At 36.0% G+C, this 24,287-nt stretch overlaps 1 protein-coding gene across 1 annotated transcript; it reads left to right on the forward strand.

The window, feature by feature from the left end:
• The first annotated feature begins 6,349 nt into the window (after positions 1-6,349).
• Positions 6,350-22,949, forward strand: LOC113504095 (alpha-1,3-mannosyl-glycoprotein 2-beta-N-acetylglucosaminyltransferase). The gene is made up of 9 exons (XM_026886199.1): positions 6,350-7,100; positions 12,273-12,397; positions 14,510-14,723; positions 17,425-17,503; positions 19,024-19,173; positions 19,633-19,723; positions 20,384-20,488; positions 20,776-20,943; positions 21,764-22,949. Exons 1-9 carry the CDS (start codon positions 6,818-6,820, stop codon positions 21,875-21,877), a joined length of 1,329 nt encoding a protein of 442 aa, XP_026742000.1. The 5' UTR covers positions 6,350-6,817; the 3' UTR covers positions 21,878-22,949.
• The last annotated feature ends 1,338 nt before the right edge of the window (positions 22,950-24,287 follow it).

The raw sequence follows: 24,287 nt of genomic DNA on the forward strand, positions 1-24,287 counted from the left end.
GCTAGCATGGTGATTAATGCTTAAAACTTTCCGCATATAGAAAGATGCCTGTGCTAAGTTTACTAAAATACCTAGAAGTTTTAAGTCTAGTTACGAAGCGGCAATGATTGAATAATAAATACCTAGTACCTAGTGTAAAGCATTTGTTAAAACGATGTCTAATTAGTTCAGTGGCAGCAAACTTTAATATTTTATTTCAAGACTCCTTTGAATAGTCCTTCTGTTTATTCCTATACAGTGTCGTCGCACGACAGTCGATCTGTCACCAATAAACATCGGAACACGTGTAAGGATGTGCGCGGTTATCGCTTAATTAGTTTATTTCTAAATATTTACGAAACGCTTAAAAATGGCTCCATAATTGGGCTTAAAGTAGAATTAGTTTAAAAGTATGATTATTAATTCAACCTTTTTCAACTAAATCCTTCATTACAACTCTCACTTATTTTCTTTTTTGGTTTAATCTCTTCTGCCATTTCCAATGTTAATTAACGAAAAATCTTTTTTAAACGACTCCCGTTTTAAGGAATTTAATCCTCGTATTGCGAAGGGTTTCACAAACATTTAAGTTGTTTCCACAAAGCAGTCGGACTCAAGACGGGCATTCGTGGATCACACAAGTGCCTATCCTAAGCGGGGATCGAACCCGCGACACGTCGCGCTTAGTGGATTTTGGCGTGGTGAACTCAACCACTCCTCTATCCGTTTAGTCTAGAAACTAACAATTGTTTTTATACACAATCTTTGGCATCGGATGTCTTTACTCGATAGGTACTCTTCTCGAAGAGCTATGGTTTGACGACCTCCGTGGTCGAGTGGCGTACGCACCGGTTTCTAGGTGTCGCTAGCTCTGAGGTCCCGGGTTCGATCCCCGGTCGGTTCAATGTAAAAATTCCCTTTCTACAGTGTTTCGGGTCTGGGTGCTTGTGGTACCTTCGTTGTTTCTGAATTCCATACCACAAGTGCTTTAGCAACTTACTTTGGGTTCAGAACAATGTATGTGATGTAGTCCGCATTTATAAAAAAAAAAAATGTTTGACCTAAAATTTGTATAGAGAAGAAGAGAAACGATTAGAAACGCTCGGTAAAAACTTTTAAGTGTCAAACGGGCAAATACGTAAAATATCCCAAAAAACATTCAAGTTTATGTTGCGTATAGTAGTTAAACCAATTAAAACCAAACAACAAAGCTATTCGATAAATTCTAGAATGTGAACCCACATCCTGTACTAAAAAAAACAAAATGCGTAACATACTTCTACTTAAATCATCCGAATTTTTGTTTATGGCAACACCAATTAACTTCGTACTGAAAAAAAAATCAAACTGTCAAATACTTTTGATGCGGAACCAATAAAGACAGTTTTTGTCTGAACGAAAAATTTACGGAATGTCTTAACGGTACACAAAATATTTAACAGAAAAAGACATATGACTTCACACTTTGGCGTGTTGATATCCTAGTCCGTTACACAGCTTAAAATGGATTATTTAAAATATTGCTGCCTATATACCTAACGTAAAATTAGACAGAGTTCATTTGTTCTTTGTGTTCTAAATCTGAAAAATACGCAAAACTACTGAGCGGATTATGACGAAACTTCTTACACGGATAGCTTATAATCATGATTTCAGGAAAGTTTTGGGGGATAATTTTCGCTTTGTGTTGATTAGATAGAGTTGATCACAAGACAAGTATCGGATAGTTTTCGCTTCTATAAATATGTCAACAGTTCGTCTCAGTCGGGCGTGTTTATCATCACATTACAAACGTCTGCAAGTCTGTACCATTCTAACTTCGGATAGATCTTCATTGATCACAATTGATGTGCCTAGCCTGTTTAATATCAGTTTAAAAGTGTTTAGGCTTAAGAAGTCTAGAATAGAAATTCTAATGAATTAATTATTATTTAAATTGTTTTATTCTAATGATTTTTTTCTCAACTTTTTATTTAGGTAATATGCCTTAGCTTGGAATGTTTTCTCCAGGCTAAAATCTATCCCGTAACATATCCTTGCTAGTAAATGTCTAGACAAAAAGTCTTAGTACAAATAAACTTATAAAAATAAATAATTAAATTGTCAAAAGTAACAGTCGGCTCTTTTTATATAGTCACTAACCCTATTAGAGTCGTTTTATTTTCATATCAGATTCTTTTTCCATTAGAAACGTTGTTCTATATCTGAATGGTTGCAATCGACGTTTTCCGACAACGTTCCATCACCTTGTATCGTATAACAAGAGAGCAATTTGACTATGTCATCATCGTCCTAGCCTTTTCCAAACTATTTTGGGATCGGCTTTCAGAATAACCGGTTTCAGCTAAGTACTAGTGTTTTACAAGGAGCGACTGCCTATCTGACCTCCTCAACCCAGTTACCTGGGAAACACGATACCCCTTAGTTAGACTGGTTGTCAGACTTTCTAGATTCTGACTATCCATAACGACTGTCAAAGCAATTTGTCCATGTATATAAGTCAACAACACTCGTCGATTTAGAACACATTTGAGCTATTTGTGATAACATTGTTTTGAAGTAACAAGCAATTCGATTGCATTGTTTGTTGCTATTACGAGATCCGCGATAACGTCCGCCAATGGTCACTCGATTAAAAACCATTAGCCTATCAGTCGTTTAAGTGTATTGAATTGCGTTAATTATGCATAATAATTATTATCGAAGATATTTTTTTCAGAATATTTAATTTAGGGTGTCAAAAATCGTTTAACGCGCCATTTTTTTTGACATTTGAGTTTAAAAAAAAAAACATTTTTTTTTAATTGTGTTATCGGGATTGGATGTAAATTATTCTGAAATTTTGAAAAAGTTTAAAACATGGGTTATTGCCCCTTTTTTAGAAAGTTATTTTGTTTTTTTACTTTACGTGTGTTTTGTGTAATAATATCTGCTTTGACATTATTTTTGTTGTTCCTGGATTTAAATAAATCATGTGAGAAACGAATTGAAAATTTTGTGCCTGTTATATCTGCCGAAAATAACAACGTGAACTTTAATAAAGGTAAGGATTTGTAATGTCACAATTTGCGTTGGGACCTTGTATTTTTATACTTTTTTGTTGTATTCTTTTTTCTGTTCTTTATTTCCTAGCAATCAATAGTCAATGAGCGTTAGTTAGCCTAGAGCTTGCCTCTCATCCACATCTGCAACAACATCACTTGCATTTGTTTCATATCAGGGCCCCGATTCTGCTATTTTACAATGACGGATGAATAAATGGCAATTGGATTAAATTTGAAATTATTTCTATTCTCTTAAGCATTTTGCCAATGCAATAATTGGTAGTTAATTGTATTGACCTTGAGTATACCTACCGTTCCGTACTGAATTTACAATAATTGAGGAGAAAAATGCTTTAGAAAATACGAAAATTATCATTTTAAGCCAAATTACATTCATTCATCGGCCGTTGTAAATAGCAGAATTGGGACCCAGTTATTTGCGTTACATGTTTTATAATACAAACCTCTAAATGAGACACTCTTGGTCAAAGTACTCAATCATCTTTTTCATTTTGCATTCCACACTGTATGCTTAGGTGGTAGACATTTGAAAATCGGCACAAGCAAAAAGGCACAGCAAAGGAAAACACGAGGACTCCATTCTTATCTTATCATCGTCCTAGCCTTTCCCAACTAGGAGTATGTTGGGTCGAGTTCCAGTCTAACAGGATGCAGCAAAGTACCAGTGTTTTACAGGAGACTGCCTAACTGACCTCCTCAACTCAGTTACCATAATCTCCATTCTAATTGAACATGAATTATTAATTATTCCATTTATTTATTCGATATGTGTAAAATCTAATAAATAAATTCGCTCACTCATCACTCACAGCCGGCAGCGATGCCGATGAATTTTTTGATGCTTTAATTTAATATTTTTTTGTTTTTTAACTTGTAAATATTTAACTCTGTAAAATTGTAAATCTAATAAATAAGTACATGAATACGCAACCGCACGAAATGACTGAATGTCTTACTGATTTTATTTGATTTGTTATTAACGAGAGGTTTGGAAGAGAAAGGGGGAGGCCTCTGACCAGCTGTGGGATAAAACAAAAAACAGGCTACATAAGGAAAAAAAGGGGACAAGTGCGAGTTGAACTCGCGTGAAGAGGGTTCCGTACGATGTTACCCATGTTTTTGGAGTTAAAAAATATGTTCTTCCACACATTCCACCTGCAAATGTATGTAAGTTGGTACGCACAATATTGAGTGATTTACCATGTTATTTTAATATCATGGACTTCTTATAGGTTTTCCTATAATCTATAAGGAGAAAACTAATTTCTGTATTTTTTTTCAAAATTTTATTTTCCGTAGTTTCGGAGATAAGGGGCGGGGAATGGTCAATTTTCGTCTATTTTCTTGTATAACTTGGAAACTTTTTATTTTAAAATTACAAAAAAATACATTTAAGATCTTCTCAACAAGACCTTTCATTTGATATGCCACACGATGCAGTTTTCAGATTTTTTTTTAAATTTTCCCCTTCCCCCCCAAAAATGACCCCCCATATACAGATTTCATCTGCTCACGTCACAAACCACCTGTGTACCAAATTTCAACTTAAACGGTCTAATAGATTCGGAGATAATTGACTGTAAGCGACGGACGGACAGACACACGAGTGATCCTATAAGGGTTCCGTTTTTGTATTCAGACGTACGGAACCCTAAAAATAACGTGAACCCCTCCCACACGCGTTCAATGTGATCCGCGATCAGGGATTTTTAAGCGAGATTCCCGATCTAAATATACAGGGCGTAAATACACAGGCTTACGGTCAATCTTTGTTGATAAGAAAAAAATAAATAATTTTAAAGGGCTTACCAAATCCAGCACCCTTTGTGATGACCTTTCCTTTAAATGACCCTTTAAAATTGATCATTTATTATCGTCTCACTGATCCATATTGCTCATTCCGTGGCGAAGTGAATCAATGGTAACGTAAACACGACGTAATAACGACTGTTTCTTGTTGGGATTCTTCATTAAACTGATAGTAACAAAAAGTAAATTGCCGAAAATAAGTGGCCACGGCCTGTGATTTACTCAAATAAAAATGTGTATTTAACAATTTCATCTTTATATCCACTGTAGCCCGCTTGCAAGCCCGCTAATCGAAAACGATCTAACAGGAACATAAAATTGAGATAAAAAAAATCCTATGTGTTAATAGTGGTTAAGGTAAACAAGAGTAATAAGGGACTGTCTGTGTAAGTTTCGTTTAAATCAATTCAGTGGTTTTTGGTTTAAAGAGGAACCAAGATCTATACATAAAAAACTTTTGCATTTATAATATTAGCAAGATCGCCCAATTACAATTCACAATCAGCATCACTTCGGAGGCCTTTGCCCGGCAATGGGACATTGACAGCAACACGACAAAATGTGAAGTATTAAAACGGTAGAATAATTTCACATTATTCTAAATGTTTTAAGTTTATTTACCTTAACAAACAGGTACTTACTAACCACAAGTCAGTCTGGTTTCAATAAATTTATTTCTTACCAACGAGGAAAAACCGTCTACATGTATTAAGTTCAATAGTGCAACGGGAAAATGTATTGTGGCCCGACGGGATTTTATGTCATAACAAATTATAAACAATGTTTTTATGTGGCCCACTGTGTCCCAAAACTGGGAAAAGTCCTCCCCCAATTTCGTCTACGATTCTCTATCCTGGGTCACATGGAACCTGCCCACTCGGTGTGCATTTTGATTGTCCCGGCACCGCTTTTTAGGCCGAACTTTGCAAAGCCAAAAATCGGTTAACTCACAATGTATGGTGACCAGCGGTCACTGTCCATACAGCTGATGGGACTCGCCCGTTTTAGCGCGGCAGCCTTCTTGTCTACATTTGTAATCCCAGATTTGGAAGATACTTAAAAATATATACATGAAGCTAAGTAATTATGTTAATACAAACCAAAAAAATCCTAAAATACGCGCAGCTTACGTGGCAAGAACTTTTAACAGATAGCGGAGAAGGAATAGGACTTTTGCCCAATAGTAGGATTTGATAAATGCTGTATAAAAATACCTAAGTAGACGATACAGTAATTGTTATGTGTAGTAATGAAGCAATCATAAAACGTTCTTAAAAATTATCGTAAAAATATTTTTCGTCGAAAGTAAAGATATTACCAAGATAAGTACTGAGGTTATTAACTTGGAATGTTTATTTTTCCTGCTGTACTTTCTTAACTTAAAACATAAAAGTTATGCTGTCTAAAAACTAGATATCCAGTTCATTCTTTGTAAATTTCAAATTCATCTCGATCTCAAACCAAATTGGTTACTCTACCGACGCGATGCTGCAATGTAGAGAAAGATTCTATCATTTCAGTAGGTTGAATTAGTACAAGAAAGTATTGTTTCCACTGGTCACACTGCTACCACTTGTCAAACGTCACTCGCCAGCCGTCATTTGTTTTTTGACGTGTACACACGTACGAAAACGAGCGGTGTTTGTTGTGATTTTTTAAAGAATAAAATCGTAACATTTCAATTATTTTAATTGAAAACTATACGCTTATCAACGGTAGAAGTATTAATTACTTGGTTTATTTGAGTCTTCTCGTTAGAACTTGTTCCTGAATGTGATTAAACGATTACGTGGAGTGAAATAATTTGGTAGTGAAATACTCGGTTTGGATTCTTCTTAGTGATGTTGCTTGTTTACTTATGCGTCTATCAGTTAATGGGAGTATATACAATGGGAACATGGATAAGATAAATGCTACATAACACAGATTTTCTCACACAACAGTCTGTCAAGTTGTGATACAAAATGCGTGTGAACATTAAGAAAATAACGTTAATTGCCTGCTCACTGGTGTTCCTATGGCTGTTATTGTCATATTTCTCGGTGCTAGAGGTCCCGAAGACCGTTGGCCCAAAGCATGCAGCCATAGAAATAGAAAATAGGATATTAAAACTACAAAAGCAGATGGATGAGCAAATAGCTGACAGTAATAAACTGTTGGAGAAAGTAAAAAAGCATTTAAATAAGAATGATGTCGTCAAAGTTGATGAATTTGAAGAAACTGAGCCTGAAATAGAGAGTGTACAAAGTGAGTAAAACTATCTTTTGCTTTTTTTTTTTTTTAAACTAAAATAACAATTTTATGCCACTCTAGGTACATACTGCACACATACCAAGGCTACTTATCGGAAACATATTTGTAAAGTAAAATATGTTTTATTTATTTATGCAAATCCATACAGCTGTTCACATAATGTTTATTTTAATTTACTTTTGGATTTCTAAACATTGTGAATAGTAGTAGTCTCATAGGAAATGTTTATTATATTAACTTTTAAACACAAAGTTTACAAAATTATGGATGATAAAAAAAGTCCTACTATATTTGGTAATACTGTACTTCCTTCTTTCATATTATCAGTGCCCACAATAAAAAAAAAAGATTTGCTTACACTGGCTGGTTACAAAATTTATTGTTCCAATCAATTTTGAAATTAGAAATACTTGTTTTTCGTGTTATGCAATGCAAGTTGTAACCAGCCAGACATGTTTTAGTTTTAATAAATTTAGATAAAAACTTTATTCTACTAACTCTTTTCTTGACCTTGGTAATAACAAAAATATCTTGTTGTGTGGGTTTAGCATACACACACCTCACAAATATTTTTTGTAGCTGGAGATAGGAATTTAATATAATGTTTAATAGATAAAAGAATAAATTTTATTGAAATAACTTTAAATGCAATCTTGTTGTGCGATTTAAGGGTGATAAGATTATAAACCTGGTTGTGCTAAAAATATCATAAGGCTAATTATTATCTTGTTCAGATATTAGAAATGCGATTTATCAGCGAAATATCAATCAATTCAGCTTACCAAGGTCCTCTGCTGGACATAAGGAAATATATAAATATATATAGGTTGTTTTATCAATTATCTTGATATCTGTGTAGGAAAACCCAGAATAGTTGTCATTTACATACATATACAAAACTTGAACTTAAAACTCAGACTGCCAAATATTAGTACCTACAATGCAACAAACTAAACTCACATAACTTGGTGGAATGTTAAATAAACTAACAATAAACAAATATGAACGGGTAACTGTATCACTTTAATTTACTTAATTATCATCCATATGTGAAAGCAATAGAGTTCATATTTTCATACATTCAAACAAGTTAGACAGGTATACAGGTTGCAACTGACATCGGTTAGAATTTATGAATCAAATCAAATAATTTATTGTTGTTAAAGTTGCTTAGTTTGATAATGTTATCCTGTGACTCTGGCTTAAGCAGTAGAAGGGGGTAGTTTTAGTCGTTAGAAGTCCACGCCGTGTCCGCAATGTGGGTTAGAGTCATTAGTGTTTCACCTTTCTACTTCACCGTTATACTCTTGCTAAAAATTATGATAAAATAAAAATATCTTTCTGTGATTGATGAATCTAAGAATTGATTTTTAGTATGTCTTAACTGTCAAGCATATTCAGAACAATGATGGCCAAAACTTTAATGGAAAAAATCACATTTGGATGCACCCAACCCAACCATAAAATCTATAATCCAGCTTATTATGACGGCAATGAATTTTATAATTAAAAAGCACCACAGCATCTTAAGAAATTTGTTTATGTACAATTGCTTACAAATTCTGATTGTGTTAAACAACTTCGATTGTTAACGGTACAACAAGCAACGTCCTTACTTATACTTATAATATTAATATATATTATAAATGCGAAAGTATCTGTTTGTCTGTCTGTTACGCTTTCACGTCTAAATCACTGAACCGATTATTGTACGGTAAATTTGGTACAGACATAGAGTTGACCTTGAGAAAGAACATAGGATAGTTTTTATCCCGGACTTTTGAAGAGTTCTCTTGGCAACGCGATATTACCGACCTCGACGCGGACGAAGCCGCGGGCGAAAATCTAGTGAAGTATACAAGAGACAAATAGAAGTCTTATTTTCCTAACAATTTTATTATTCGCGTCTGTAACGCCATACAAAGTTATAGAGATTTTGTAACACACGCGACGGAGATAGGTTGTCAGATAGTAGATAATTATATCGCCTCGTGTATGAACGACCTTTTGTAAAAACATTGGTTATAATAATATATGTGAGTCAAACTCGCGCATAGAGTTCCGTACTATTATCCTACTTCCCACTATCCCAATAATATTATAAAGGCGAAAGTTTTTGAGTGTGTATGTTTGTTACTTCTTCACGTCAAAACGGCTGAACCGATTTTAATGAAATTTGGTATGGAATTAGCTGACACCCTGGATTAACACATAGGTTACGATTTATTACGAGAAAATATCATATTTCCTAACCACGCGCACGAAGTCGCGGGTAACAGCTAGTTTATTTAAACGCGAAAGTTTGTATCCACGGATGTATGGATGTTGGTTCCTCTTTCACGCAAAAAAAACTGAACGGATTTAGACAAAATTTGGTACACAGAAAGTTTATAACCAGTCTTAACACATAGGATGGTTTTATCCCGATTTTATGTTCCCGTGGGATCATATTCGATTTGTAGTGGGCGGGCCCGCGGGCCACAGCTAGTCTGTGATATAGTTGTTTAGTATATGTTTTTGTAGTGGTAACAGAAATAAACCATTTAAAAATTTCGAATTTCTATCCATCACGGTTTATGAGTTATAGCCTAGTGGAAGATAAACGGACAGACAGGGAAGACTTAGTAATGAGGTCCCGTTTTACCATTTGGGAACGGAACCCAAAAAAGTTAGTCTATTGACACAGCTGATATGGTTCACGGTAATTTGATAAATACGTAAGTGCTAACGGAATTCATATAATATTTTGACAATGTTAACGGTTATCTCTGGATCTAACTAAATGTTTTTGGCTTTTACCATGGCCAAAAAAGCCATGTTGTTTACGAATGTAACGAGATAGAATTAAATATTTTTAGTGTGACAGTATTCACCCTCCACAACGATTAAATAGCTTGCCCGATTTTTATTAATAGGTATACTATGTGTAAGACCATTATCGCTCAATCGAATTCAGAACCTACTGCTTTTACGAAATTATGTCAGTTTTAACTATATATAATTAGGCAAATACAATAGTATAAAATCAAATACGATATTAAAAACAGGTTGTAAATAGTTAAAATAGTATTCAATATAACTCATTTTTTTTTTTTATATATTTATGCGGACAACATCACATACATTGCTCTGAACCCAAAGTAAGTTGCTAAAGCACTTGTGTTATGGAATTCAGATACAACGAAGGTACCACAAACACCCAGACCCGAGACAATGTAGAGATGTGAATTTTTACATTGACCCGACCGGGGATCGAACCCGGGACCTCAGAGCTAGCGACACCTTGGAACCGGTGCGTACGCCACTCGACTACGGAGGTCGTCAAAAAGTATGCAATTGTTATCAGTGCACATGTGTCAAGCAGATGTAGAGTTAATCATTTTACCACTTATCACAACTGACCAGACACGGTTACGTATGAAACGTCCGAAAAGGTGTATTATGTGTTAAGGGTTCATCTATATTCATGTAAGTATTGTGCGTTTTATTCCATCATACAGTCAAATGGGATAAATAGGACTCGCGGTGTAAATAGAATTAATTAGCAATGAATTAACACGATTTCTAGAATAGATATGTATTTTTAAGTTTTGTTTATATTTTTAAAACGACTCCACCTTACAAACTTGACCCTTACCGCGAAAGTTTTCACAAACATTTAATCCACATACGCAAAGACACCCGCACTCGGAACAAACGTTTGTGGATCACATAAATATTGTCCTTCACTACGCGTGGATCGAACCTGCTACACAAAATGTTAACTTTACTAATGATATAACTCTGTTGCTTTATATATAACGACACATAAAGATTAAAGTTAACTATCGTTTCTATTTGTCATAATTTTCTTGGTGAGTGTTTTATCTTCAGCCTATTTACCTATCCTCAGGGATGCGCTTGCGACTCGCATTTGACCGGTTTTTAAGGAAGGTATATCTACCAAGCTAAGGAAGCGTTACCTAAATAAATCATGCCCAGTATACCCAACACTTTGTGAATGTCAAAAGGTGCTTCTAAAATCTAAATCCATCTGCAAAAGCTGAGCAAATTGAAGTAAAAACCGATAACGTCCAAACATTCGATTAGAGAAGCAGAAAATCGATAATAATTAAACGAATTCGTAACGTTGCGATAGTATTATCGATACCTTCATATATTTATCGATAACATATATTTGCCTATTGTTATCTCTCGGTTCGAGGCTCGGTCTCGTGTTGAGCGTTGACTGTCAACATGTTATTTGGATCGTGGATGCTAAAACGATAATAAAAATCCACGTTTTTAAACGTGCACTCCATTCAAATTTTAAGAAAAATCGGTCCAGCCCTTTTTATAGTTGTAAATTGCAGTGTGATCGGATTTGAAGCTACCCTAAAAAATTCAGCCTCCTAGCTTATCGGGAAGTGCCAAAATCCAAAAATTGACGCGGGGATTGTGCGGGGACGTTTTTACAGTAGGAGGTTCTGAACATTTTTTATTGTATTATAGTATGTATATTTATCAACAATATTTAGACGGTACAAAAACCGCCAGATCTGCTGGAAGGCTATGAACTTACAAACATACCACTACTATAAACTATTAACACTGTATCTGTTTATATTATTAACCTGATTGTTTTGACTCGCAGCGGTAGGCATATTCAGGTCGTTACGTTAAATACGACTGAATTCCTGTACTATCTAAACAAAACGCCCACTTCGATATGTAGTTTATATTATACTTACGAAAACATTTATTGTTTGACTGTATTGACTGGAATTCACAAGGGTTAAATAGCAATAATATATTTTAACTATTCATTTGATCTTAGAATGAAATAAAATTAATCCGTGTTTCGGAAGGTAAGTTAAATCGGGTAGGCAGGTACGAAAAATCTGACTACCTGTCTAAAGGGAATCTATTTGTCCAGATAACTTGGCTGAGAAGGTCAAATAGGCAGTCGCTCGTAACAATGTTGGGATAAAGCTAGGCTGATGAATGCAATTAATAGTGTTAAAATCAGATAGGATTCGAACCTGCTAGTTCTAGCCATACATGCCAGTCTATTACACTCTGACCCTCGTAGGATTTAATCCTTCTGTCGCGAAGCCGTTTCACAAATATTCAAGTCATATGCACAATTACGATCATGATTTTCTTAACTTGCTTGTCTTCTTACAGGTAGCGATCAGCTAATACTGCCTGTATTGGTGATAGCCTGCGACAGGGTAACAGTCAAACGATGTCTGGACAACCTCGTAAAGTTTCGACCGAGCAAGGAGACCTTCCCTATTATTGTGAGCCAGGTAAGATCCAAAGAAACTGGTAAGAGGTCCTGACTGCAAAAGAAGAGAGAGTTCTTTTTTGTGTGGTCTGCCGCAATTATCTTCGAGGGACTCTTTGACTGTTTGACTGAACTAAAATTGACGCGTGTACAATCATTTTTTCCATATGAATTTCTAAATTGCCTTAAATTGCCCCGTCGTTAGTCGCTGTGAATTGCAGTCGTTTTTCATTGATCGTCGAATCCTTGACATGTTTACCTAGTGATATCTGTACACTTCAACCAAACATTGAAATAGTTTATTCTGCAAAAAGTATAAATGTTATTGCTTTTACACGTTTACGCCACATACGTAGCTAGAGTTGTCATTTCCTAACTGGCTACCCTAAGAAGAAACTTTTAAACTCATATGTCGCCCTTTAAATCCAGACAATTTCAGATTCCAATATTTGGAAGCCAGGTTTCCTTCACTGTGTGTCAGTGGTGTATTTTAATAACTTCAAGTCATATAACATTGAAATAGTCACATTGGTACTGGTATTAGCCAGCGTTGGGTTCGAACCGCAATTAATGGAAAATGGAAACATTTAGAAGTTCTTTTGATAGTAACTATCGTGAGATGATTCATTAAAGACGCGGCGGCCAGTTCGACTCGCGATCCCGCCGCGTCTGCTCATGATTAAGGACTCCGTTTGGGTTCGAAACTAGTCGGGCTGCCCCGATAAATACGCGTGAGTAAACCGTTACATCTTTTAATAATTTTCAAATTCTCTAATTTTGAGAAGTTTTATCATTCCATCAGCATCTATTTAGTTTCAGCGAAGCGGTTACAATTATCAGATAAATTACGTACGTTTTACTGCTCGCCGTTGCGATAACGCGTAATGTCGTTTTTATAACTACTCTATAACTCTGCTTTTCGTTTCGAGCTGTGTTTATATTGTCACGTTATTTTTAATAACGAAACAGGTTAAATATTTTGTGATTTTAAATAAGTTTGAAGGATATTTTTTTTGCATTCTTTGCCTTCTATTCTGTCTGATCCAGAAAAGCAAAGTGTTTCATCGTCGTCAGCCTAGCCTTTTCCCAATTATGTTACGGTCGGCTTCCAGTCTGTCTGAATGCAACACAGTATCAGTGTTTTACAAGCAGCAACTGCCTATCTGACCTCCTCAACCCAGTTACCTGGGCAACACAATACCCATTAGTAAAACTGGTTATCAGTTTCTAACTTCTAATTACCCGTAACGACTGTCAAAAATGCGTACTAATGTAGATGGTCACCTATCCACGGACTGACCGTAAGAAGTTTAACCTGAAGAAATCAGCGTTTACAAAGACCTGAAACGTTAATTGTAACGTTTTGAAAGTGCCTGGAAAACGACCAGAAAAAAATCTTTTGATTTTTTAAAAAGAATGATTTACCGTAACCGTCGTTGTTCTAAAATATTTTTTAAAAAGAAACTAAAAACAAAATACCTGTAACAAGCTATTTTTATCCAATTTCAATATTTGAGAGATACTATTTTAGAATTTTTCATCAATTCAAAATTTCTAAGAAATCTCGCAATCGTATTTTTTTATTGCCTTAATGAATTTATTAGATTAGATAAGGACTCGAAGTACGAGTAGCCCTATTGTAAATATATTGGCCCTAATGCGATAAACGATTGTGTAATGTGACTGACAATTGTATGACTGTTCAGTTCATGCGGTCCCTTGGCTAGGTTTTGATGGTCCCTACCATTTACCCTACCACCATTACCAGTTTTGCTTATCTTAAAGATATCTGTATATCTCAACTCTCATAGCCTTTTTTGAGGGATGTAGTTAGTCTGTTGATAGGTGACTGCATGGACGGAGCCGAGTGGTTGAGGTCTCCACGCTGAAGTCAATGTTTGCGATGTGTCGCGTGTTCGATCCATGCGTAGGACAAGCGTTTGTGTCCAAGTCGTCGTTCCTGAAACTAGCACCTCCTACCAAACAAAATGATGTACTTTATAAGATTTCTGCCTAACTGTACGTTCGTCTTGTTTAAAGATAAATGCTGGGAAGAGATCCGACTTCTGTTTAGCAAAGCGACCATACACAAAAAAGTAATAATAAAATACCCCATTTTCCTATTCATTTCCAGGATTGCGGCCACAACGCAACCTACGAAGTTATAAAGAGCTTCACCGAGCTCGACTCCTCAATCTCGGTGGTCAGACAGCCTGACCTCTCGGAGATCGCGCTGCCGAGGGTCAAGGTCAAGTTCAGGGGTTACTACAAGATCGCCCGCCATTATAAGTTCGCTCTGAACCATGTGTTCGAGACTTTGGGACATGAGGCTGTCATCATTGTTGAAGGTATGTGCTGAGAACGTACCCAATTCTGCTATCCTTTACTTACTAATATTTATCATCCTAGCCTTTTTCCAATTATCTTATGGTCCGCTGCGAGTTAAACCAGATGCAGCTAAGTGCCAGTGTTTTACAAGGAGACCAGTACCAGTATTTCTGACCTCCTCAACCCTGTTACTTGGGCAACGAAGCCACCCGTATCGACTGGTTTATGGTAGTTTATGCTACTTTAGGTATGACACAGATGGTCACCCATAGCAGATCACAGATGGTGAAGCGTAGCTTAACCTGTGATCGATCCACTTGTGCAGTTGTAGCTTAGCCACGAGCTCCTCTAATTCCTACCAATATGATAAATGCGAAACTTTGTATGTATATGTGTGGATGTTTGTCCCTCTTACACGCAAAAAACACTGAACGGATTTAGACGAAACTTGATAGACAGATAGTTTATAACCAGGATTTCAAAGTCGTGGTTAATTTTTGTCACTTTAACGACAATACTAAAACAATAAGGTTAAGCAGCGTATCTTACGGCCAAAAATTTGTCTAAGACTAATCTTGTTTGCAAGTTTTTCAGTTCCTGAGAAACCTCAGTTTTCAACATTATTTGACTGGTTCTTTTCGTAGGCAACCTCTGTGCTGTTTATTTTTACATACATAATTGCAAGTGAAAAAGTTTTCGGTTCGTTAAATAGGTCAATGTATTCACAATGAGTCTGCTACAGTACATGGCGGCATACTAATGTCAACTACTAGAGCGTAACAATTAAACAAATAGTTGACGTACTCATTTCAATAATAATATACCCCTCGTTTCATGCTTTTCATCATTTTCAGCTTCAAAATTCATCTGTTAATGTTGGAATGATTTTGAAATTGCGGTCGAGTGTACGTAGTGTTTAGTATCTTCATTCAGTAAATAACCATTTCTAAAACTTGAAAACAGTGTCACGTTTTTAAACAAAACAGAAATCGGTCAACATCGGTCACTTTTTGATTTATAAGCATCCAAAATTTTATAAAAAAAAAATGATTACCTGTGACGTGATCTTTCAAGTCCTGTGTCTACAAATATGTTTTCGTTATTTTAGCGGAAATGTAACCAGGAGAATCGGCTCTATTCATTACGTTTCAAAATTTAAACGAAATAAACATTCATAAATTCATCAGAAAAAATAAATTCACTGGTCCCAAATAATTTTTAGATTTTCGATTTACTTTTAACAGTTTTGAATAAGCCAAGGTTTTATATAAAAAATAAAAATATAATATTAAAATACCGTGCTATCGATACAGGAAAGCTTTAACAAGAAATATAGTTGTAACTATTACTGATAAGTATAGTAACCGTGACCGTGACATAAATTGTTATAGCCTACAATAATAGGTATTTTAAGGTTTTTTTTTCTCGTGCCTCAAAAACCATGTCGAGTCCTTTAGGACCTTTCTTATCTTGGTCTGGCTTTGAATGTAATTTGGTTCTGGCTGGAAATCATAGTTGGAGTCGTGTTAGCTAGTTAGAAGGCGCCAGGGTCTTCCTCCAAAACTTTAATGGGAACAAGATTCCTTTTCGACATGAGACATGAATGTGATTTGTTAATTCAACAAATTGGATCTATTTAATAGCGTTAGCTCTCGGAAAAGTAGGTATAATCAGTCCCTCGGGTCGAGTGAAAATTCCAAAATCATTAACGTCAAATAAAACTCTCGAATGTATGGAGATGACATGACATCAAAGTCACGTGACATTTCGAAATGAAATGTCATTTCCATACATAGTTATTTTCTGACGTGATGGGTTACAGAAAATGAGATTGGCTAGAGGAGCTGTCTTGATGCCCTCTGAAACACTACTGAATCGAGTTCATGTCCTTCAGAGACTAGCAAATAATATTGCGAGAAAAAATATCCTTATCTGATTTGATCGTATGTTTATTGAATTATGGTATCATTAATACCATTTTAGCGCGACAAGAAACTTCATGGCTATTTTCAGTAGCGCGTTGAGTGATAAGATTTATAAAATAATTTGCTATTGTTATCGATCTGAGACTAATCTATTCAAAATATTTTGAACAATTTCTCTTTCTCATTATTTCAAACCATTTAAGTTCTGTTATTATATGATGTAACGGTTTACTCACGCGTATTTATCGAGGGTGCCCGACTAGTTTCGGACCCAGCCGGAGTCCTTAATCATGAGCTGACGCGGCGGGATCGCGAGTCGAACCGTGATAACTAAGGACGTGCCTCATGATTAAGGACTCCGGTTGGGTCCGAAACTAGCCGCGTCTCCGTTCCTCTATTTTCCCACATTTTTATAAACCCACTTTTTTGTTTGTTTGTTGTTTTGATTGGATCATTGTAACTCAATTTTGAGGTACTTCCTGGTAAGCTAGCAGGCTGAAATTTTCAATGTAGCTTCCAACCTTATGACAATACAATTTACAACTATAAAAATTGTCAAAAATTTGATAAAATATTACATTAAAAACGTTGGCATTTAGCTTATTTTACATTAAGTTACTATTTGTAGTACATTATTTTTGGAGAAATTTTGGGAAGTAATATTCATTATTAAATGATGCAACCGTTTACTCACTAGAAACACAACTATTCAGTCCAACATACCGCGACCAATTCTTGGTCCTTGATTACCCTAGCATCAGTAGAAGTTGGTTTAATGATCCTTATTTATTTACAGATGATCTTGACATATCGCCCGACTTCTTCGAATACTTCCTGGGCACGTATCCTTTACTACTCAAGGATAAAACTCTGTGGTGAGTATTTTTGGTTTTAATAGTACTTCATTGTCCAAAAACCATCGTCAAAAGAAAGCGTTTTATAAATACAAAATAAACATAACATATTATTTACACAGTGTCGAAAAATATGTCTTCATCCCTGTAAAAGTCGTCTTAACGTGCCAGAAGGCTGGTAGGCAATGCTAATTCTTCGAGGCAAATACGTACCCGCCTGATCACGATTGGAGTCGTACAAACGCTTTGCGAGTTCTTTATAAATAACTCGTGCACCTGATCCCCATATTTATTTATTTATTTATTTATTTATTTTTACTTCTCATCATGAAAATATATACAATGGCGGACTTAATGCCTGAGGCGTTATCTACCAGTCAACCAAAGCATGATGCAGAGATATCAAGAAGTAGGTGCATCGGCAAATCCCGAACGCACAAAAAAATAGTTACCAATGAGGTGATTACAATGTCTGCTATACTCTTTATAGGTGCATCATCCTCATCCACAAGCCTTTATCCTTTATCCCACAGCTGGGCATAGGCCTCCCCTTTCTCGTGCCAATTTCTACGGTCCTATGCTAGCCTCATCTAGACTCGACCCGAGACCTTAATGCCCAAAACCTCATAACAACATTTTAATATTGAGAACTCTGTGGACGTTAATTACAAAGACAGTAAGAATTGACTGGCCTGTTGGTCTCGTTGGCCCCTGCCTGCTATACCGGAGCCCGGAGGTCGTGGGTTTGATTCCCACCCAGGACAAATGTTTGTGTGATGAGCACGATCATTTGTTCTGTGTCTGGGTGTAATTTATCTATAATGTGTATGTATTTAGAACTATATAAGTATGTTTATCAGTTGTCTAGTACTCATAACAACATAACAAGCTCTACTTAATTTGAGACTAGATGGCGTTGTGTGGATGTTGTCCAAAATATTATATTATTTATAGCTGTTGCCCGCGTCTTCGTCCGCGTGGTTAGAAGATATAAGTTATGATTTATACCTGCCCTGTTTTTTCCACATTTTCCATTGTATTCTTGCTCCTGCGATGGTGATGGCATATAGCCTAAAACCTTCCTCGATGGTCTATTCAGTACAAAAATAATTTTTCAATTTAAACCAATTGTTCCTGAGATTAGCGCGTTCAAACAAACAAACAAACTCTTCAGCTTTATATTTATTTATTTATTTATTTAAACCACTTACAACTATTATAACAGGACAATACCAAATGCAATAGTGTAGTTACATAAAATATACAGTTACATTAGTATTACTTAATACTAATAAACGATAGACCAATTAAGAGTTATTTAACACCTTTCATTATAATTAACTTATAATCTTAGTCGGTACAGGTCAAATAAGCGGCTTTTGTGAAATCATTCAGGCTACAGTTAAATATGTCTATCCGTTGTGACAAGGTATTAAGCGTCTATTATATTAGTATTATATATTAGTATATATATAGATTATATTAATTTGAATAAAGCATACTAGGGCGTATGTCATCGATCCATCCTGCTCTTATTAAAGGTGCATATCAGCGTGGAACGACAACGGTAAGAAAGAGGTGATCGACATGTCCCACCCGGAACTGTTGCACCGCACCGACTTCTTCCCCGGGCTGGGCTGGGTGCTGCGCAGAGAGACCTGGACAAAACTCGAGCCCAAGTGGCCAGCCGCGTGAGTATACCCTTATGGGTACACTGACACTCATTTGTGTGATCCGTGAATGCTTGTTCTGAGACTGGATGTTGTGTACGTGATTTGTATGTTTGTGGAATCCCCCGCGACACAAGGATTAAAATCCTTACTGAAGGAGTCGTTTTTTTTTAATAAATTATTTATTCTTATTACTAGCTGTCCCTGCAAACGTTGTTTGGCCACACAAATGAGTTCTAGGGAAAATAATGGGGGTGCGAAAAATAGATGTCTGATTCTCAGGCCTACCCAATATGCCAAAATGAGATAACTGTGAAAATTCTACAAAAAAAAAATGACACCAGCCTACGCGTGCTTTTTGGATAAGAACACATATAATAGGATGGATTTGTAAGGTTTCGATACTCAATACGATATCCTAATAAACTATTTATTAGACTTTTGAGGTTTTTTTTAACAATTATTATTATTCCCTTTCAGTTTCTTCGACGACTGGCTACGTAACCCGGTCAATATAGACAGGAAGGCGTGCATACGACCAGAAGTTTCCAGGACTTATTCCTTTGGAAAGGTAAGGACAACGGCTGAAGCACGTTTAATGATGGCCGAAAAAAGAATTTAATATTGTAAGATTAAAAAACTATTGAAGAGAAACTTCTTTATCGGGGTTGGGTAAAAATTTTCGTCACGCGTAACTTTTTTTTAAAATATTACTAATTTAATAAACAGTATGATTATGAGCAAAGGGAGCGGGGGAGTTTGTTGCGGCGTTTGTTCGCAAAAGCACTTAGGAAGGGGGGATGGTGGGCGAAACTGGGTGCTGTCCAATGTAATCTGACCTTCAAAAAGTGCCACTTAGTAGCCTAATCTGAATAAAAGACTTTTGATCTTTTGATATTGAAAGCCCGTGCCTCAAGCGGGTTCGATGCGCCATCTGTATTTTGTCAATGGTTTTTTGGCGGAAGATTATTATTAAATGTTGCAACGGTTTACTCACGCGTATTTATCGAAATCGCCTGATTAGTTTCGGACTCAACCGGAGTTCTTAACCATGAGCTGACGCGTTTGTCCGCTATTATATGCTTGCATTAACATTTTTTTAGTATATGTTATTGGACATTGCAAAGATTGGTCTGACCAAAGAATATACGAAGATTACGAACTTGACTAATTTTATTTGTTTTATATGCATATTAATATGTTTTTAAGAATTTTATCTGTTTTCCCACAGGTGGGCGTCAGTAAAGGCCTGTTCTTCGACATACATTTAAGAAACATTCAACTAAATATGGAGTACGTCGAGTTCACGAAACTGAATCTCACTTATTTGTATAAGGTGAGTTGTTTTCATTTATATTAATGGCTGACCCGAGCCGAGGTAATATAAATTCTTTGATTATCACCTGTAAGAAATAGAAATAGAGTCAGAAGCTTGAAAAGTCTGACAACCAGTCTAACTAAGGGGTATCGTGTTGCCCAGGTAACTGGGTTGAGGAGGTCAGATGGGCAGTCGCTCCTTATAAAACACTGGCATTCAGCTGAATCCGGTTAGACTGGAAGCCGACCCCAACTTAGTTGGGAAAGGCTAGGATGATGATGAATTTTGAAATTTTTGTTCCCCAGGAGCAATACGACTCGTCGCTGTCGGCGCAGGTGTACTCCCTGCCCGTGATGTCGGCGGAGCAGCTGATGTCGGCGGCGCCCGCGTCCGCGCCCGTCACCGTGTTGTACTCCAACGCCAAGACCTACCAGCGCGCCGCCAAGAGGCTGGGACTCATGGACGACTTCCGAGTCAGTATATGTGGATAGGGATATCTGTGGATAGAACGTTAAAATATGTAGTGTCTAGCTGATGCCCGCGACTCCGTCCGCGTGGGCTTCAGTTTGCAGCGCGCGGTATTTCATGTCTGTTCATGATTGGATATTGACGTGACCGTCGGTAAAACAGTGCAACGATATAACAGAACTCAGGGTTGCAACTTCATAACTAAACCGCTAGATGGCGTTGACACTTTTTTTTTAATTTTTCGTAAAGTCTTCATAAAATGTATCCCATGTTACTTCTAATATCTCCAGAATATGTCTACAAAAATTCTTTCACATTTATGTAGCTAGGATTAATACGTTTAAACTTTTTTAAATTTAATCTAAAACCCACGTTTTTTATTGTCACTCCATTCGAATGATCTAAATCGGTCCAACCGTTTATAGTTGTATTGTAAATTGCATTATCATCGTGTTTGAAGCTAGGCTAAAAATGTAAGCCTGCTAGCTTATAAATAAATGCGGACAACATAAATAAAGGGGATAGATATCGGGAAGTCCCTTAAAACTGATCCAACCCGAACGGCAAACAAACAAACAAGAAATTGAGTGTATAAAAACGTGGGAAAATAACATTTTATAGAATTAAAGAAAGCATTTGCTCTCGTTTATGTCGCATATAGAACACAAAACAGACATACAAATATACATAGAATATTGTGCGATGACAGTGCAATTCACAACTATAAATTCAGCTAGGCCGATTATGATAAAATTTGAATGGAGTGACATTTAAATACGTGAGTATTTAGATTTTTTATGTATAATTTTTTTATTCTCCTTATAGAGTGGGGTCCCCCGTACCGCTTACCGCGGCATAGTGACGTGCTTCGTCCGCGGCCGCCGCGTCTACCTCGCGCCAGATTTCGAATGGACCAAGTACGACAGCACGTGGGGGTAACACACACACAACATCGGATATAACGTACGAATCGTCTAAAGGTAATGTAAAGTCCACGTTTAAAGACCCCCATATCGGGTATAGGTACGTTTTTTGACCCCATATGGGGTGAAGTTTTGTCTAATTTGTTTGGGTTAGATTTTGACCCCATGTGAGTTGGTCCTGTCTTTTGATACCATGTGGGGTTAAATTTTTTTTTTTGACTCGATGTGGGGAAACTTACGTCTGTTTATCCTAAGTGTAAAACAAGTATTGTCTTGAGAAAAAAATATATAAAAGGGGGCTTGTAATTGCCCCCGTCTCGATAGACGGAGATGTTACTATTTTTATAACACCTGACCTCAACAGTCAGTAATTATGGGGTCTTATAACCTAATTGAGGTTGATGTAGACCTCATTTCAACCTTAATGATCTTTCGACTAACAAAATGTGGGTAAGATATGTTAATATAAAGTCATTTAACCCACGGGATTCGCATTTATTGTTTACCAAGTCCAAGACATTTAGTGATGTCCAATCGTTATTATTTAATTTAGACCAATTGGGTTGCCTGGCTCATGAAATAATTTATATGATATATAATTAGAAGAACTTGGAAGGTTATATTGTTTTAATCGTATTAAAAAAGGCGAAAGAACTCAATTCTTAAATAGTTTTTTTTATCGATGCTCAAATACAATAATTTCCTGGACAACATAAAAATAGCAGTACAATATGAAAACCAAATAAATAATAAATTGACTGACAAAGTTTCGCTCATGAAAAACGCTTTCGCATACAAAACTTAATAACTAAGATTATTTGATTAAAACACAAGATGATTTGGGGTCATTTGAATTCACGTTGAATCCTATAACCCCTGAAATATTTCGATGTAAAATAACTAAAACAAAAATGATACATTGCTTCTTTTAATAAGACTTATAGGTGCCCGTTGCCACAATTCGCCAAAAAATGCCATTGTCCTGTGGAGTCCAAACTCCCTGCTGGGGTCAATGGGATAAAAGTCTTAGTCAAATGACCCCAAGAAACTGATCATACGATTATAACGAGGACACTGTGAGCTACCAATAGAGAAATAATGTAAATAAAACCGAGTTTAATCTCGAATCTTTTGGAATATTTACACTATTTAGTTGTACATTTTTTAATAATATAAAATAAATTACTCTAAGTGTACACTTGTTTTGTCGCTCGTCGTTTGAAAGTAATATTAAATATCTATTTTTATTCCACGACTTTACACCCCCATTTTAGTCAAGTCCACGTTTATTGACCCCGTGAAATCGTGGGGGAATTCTATAAGTTTAGTTTATAAACGTTGGGCTTCAAAACAAGTGCTTGTATCAGCATATTATTCTGCTATAGGACACACTGAATCTACAAAATTCTATTAAAAACTGCTTTGTATGAAGAAATTGGATGATTTACGTTCTTTTATAATTTTACTACATTCTGAAAGAAATTGTTTTGACAATTATTCATTTATCTTATTGCATGAATTGCAAAAAAAATCTTACAAAAATTGTCCTTCCGAAAATGTTGAATTTTCAATTCAAAATGTGTATGAAGGAAAAAAAATGCAAGGTTTTTAGAAATTTCTGCTTCAAGAAATTTATTGAATTGACAATTCAACATTTTCTTTTCAAAATTTGTGTGAGTGAAGGACAGATTTTTAAGGGATATTTTTATTTTGAGAAATTGTTGCTTTTGTCCAAGAGAGTTAGTAATTTTCACTTACAGAATTATTTACTTTTAATCTAGGTCTACATGTAAATATCACTTTGAGTTATATACATACGTATAAAATAGTACTTTCAGTGTGTCTCAATTATATTATTAAATAATCATGCCAACATTGATATTAGTCGGTTCGACTTATATAAGGCATTATAACTAAGGCGTCTTAGTAACAATACCATAAGTTACTAAGTACAGTGATTCTAGAATAATTTTGTAAATATTATGTGATAAACCTAGGCCCAAATTCTGCTTATTACAATTGCCAATGGTTGATCGGAAATAAGATTTAGTTTTACGGTGAACTATATTAATAGTAAGTGATCTGACTGTACGGATAGCCGAGTGGTTGAGGTCATCCCGCCAAACCCACTGAGCGCGAAGTGTCGCTGTTTCAATCACCACCAAGGACAAGCATTTGTGTGATCCTCGAATGCTTGTCCTGAGTCTGGGTGTCTTTCTGCATGCGATTTGAATGTTTCACAAGGATTAAGTTTCTAACAGCGGGAGTCGAGGAAATAATGTAGTGATCCGCCCCGTACTGAATTTCCAATTATTGTGTTGTTAAGAATAGTGTCAAACCAGTCATTCATCGGCAATTGTAAATACCGGAATCTAGGCGATGCGAGGAATATCGCGCGACTTGTTATACATTACCGGTGAAGTTAG

Source organism: Trichoplusia ni, chromosome 21 (assembly GCF_003590095.1).
Source record: "Trichoplusia ni isolate ovarian cell line Hi5 chromosome 21, tn1, whole genome shotgun sequence".
In the NCBI taxonomy this organism is placed as follows: domain Eukaryota; kingdom Metazoa; phylum Arthropoda; class Insecta; order Lepidoptera; family Noctuidae; genus Trichoplusia; species Trichoplusia ni.

Coding starts and splice junctions, on each gene's coding strand:
- LOC113504095 (XM_026886199.1), top strand. CDS start 6,818: ATGCGTGTGAACATTAAGAAAATAACGTTAATTGCCTGCTCACTGGTG. Junction 19,724..20,383: donor GGACTTATTCCTTTGGAAAG/GTAAGGACAACG, acceptor GTTTTCCCACAG/GTGGGCGTCAGTAAAGGCCT. Junction 20,489..20,775: donor ATCTCACTTATTTGTATAAG/GTGAGTTGTTTT, acceptor TTTGTTCCCCAG/GAGCAATACGACTCGTCGCT.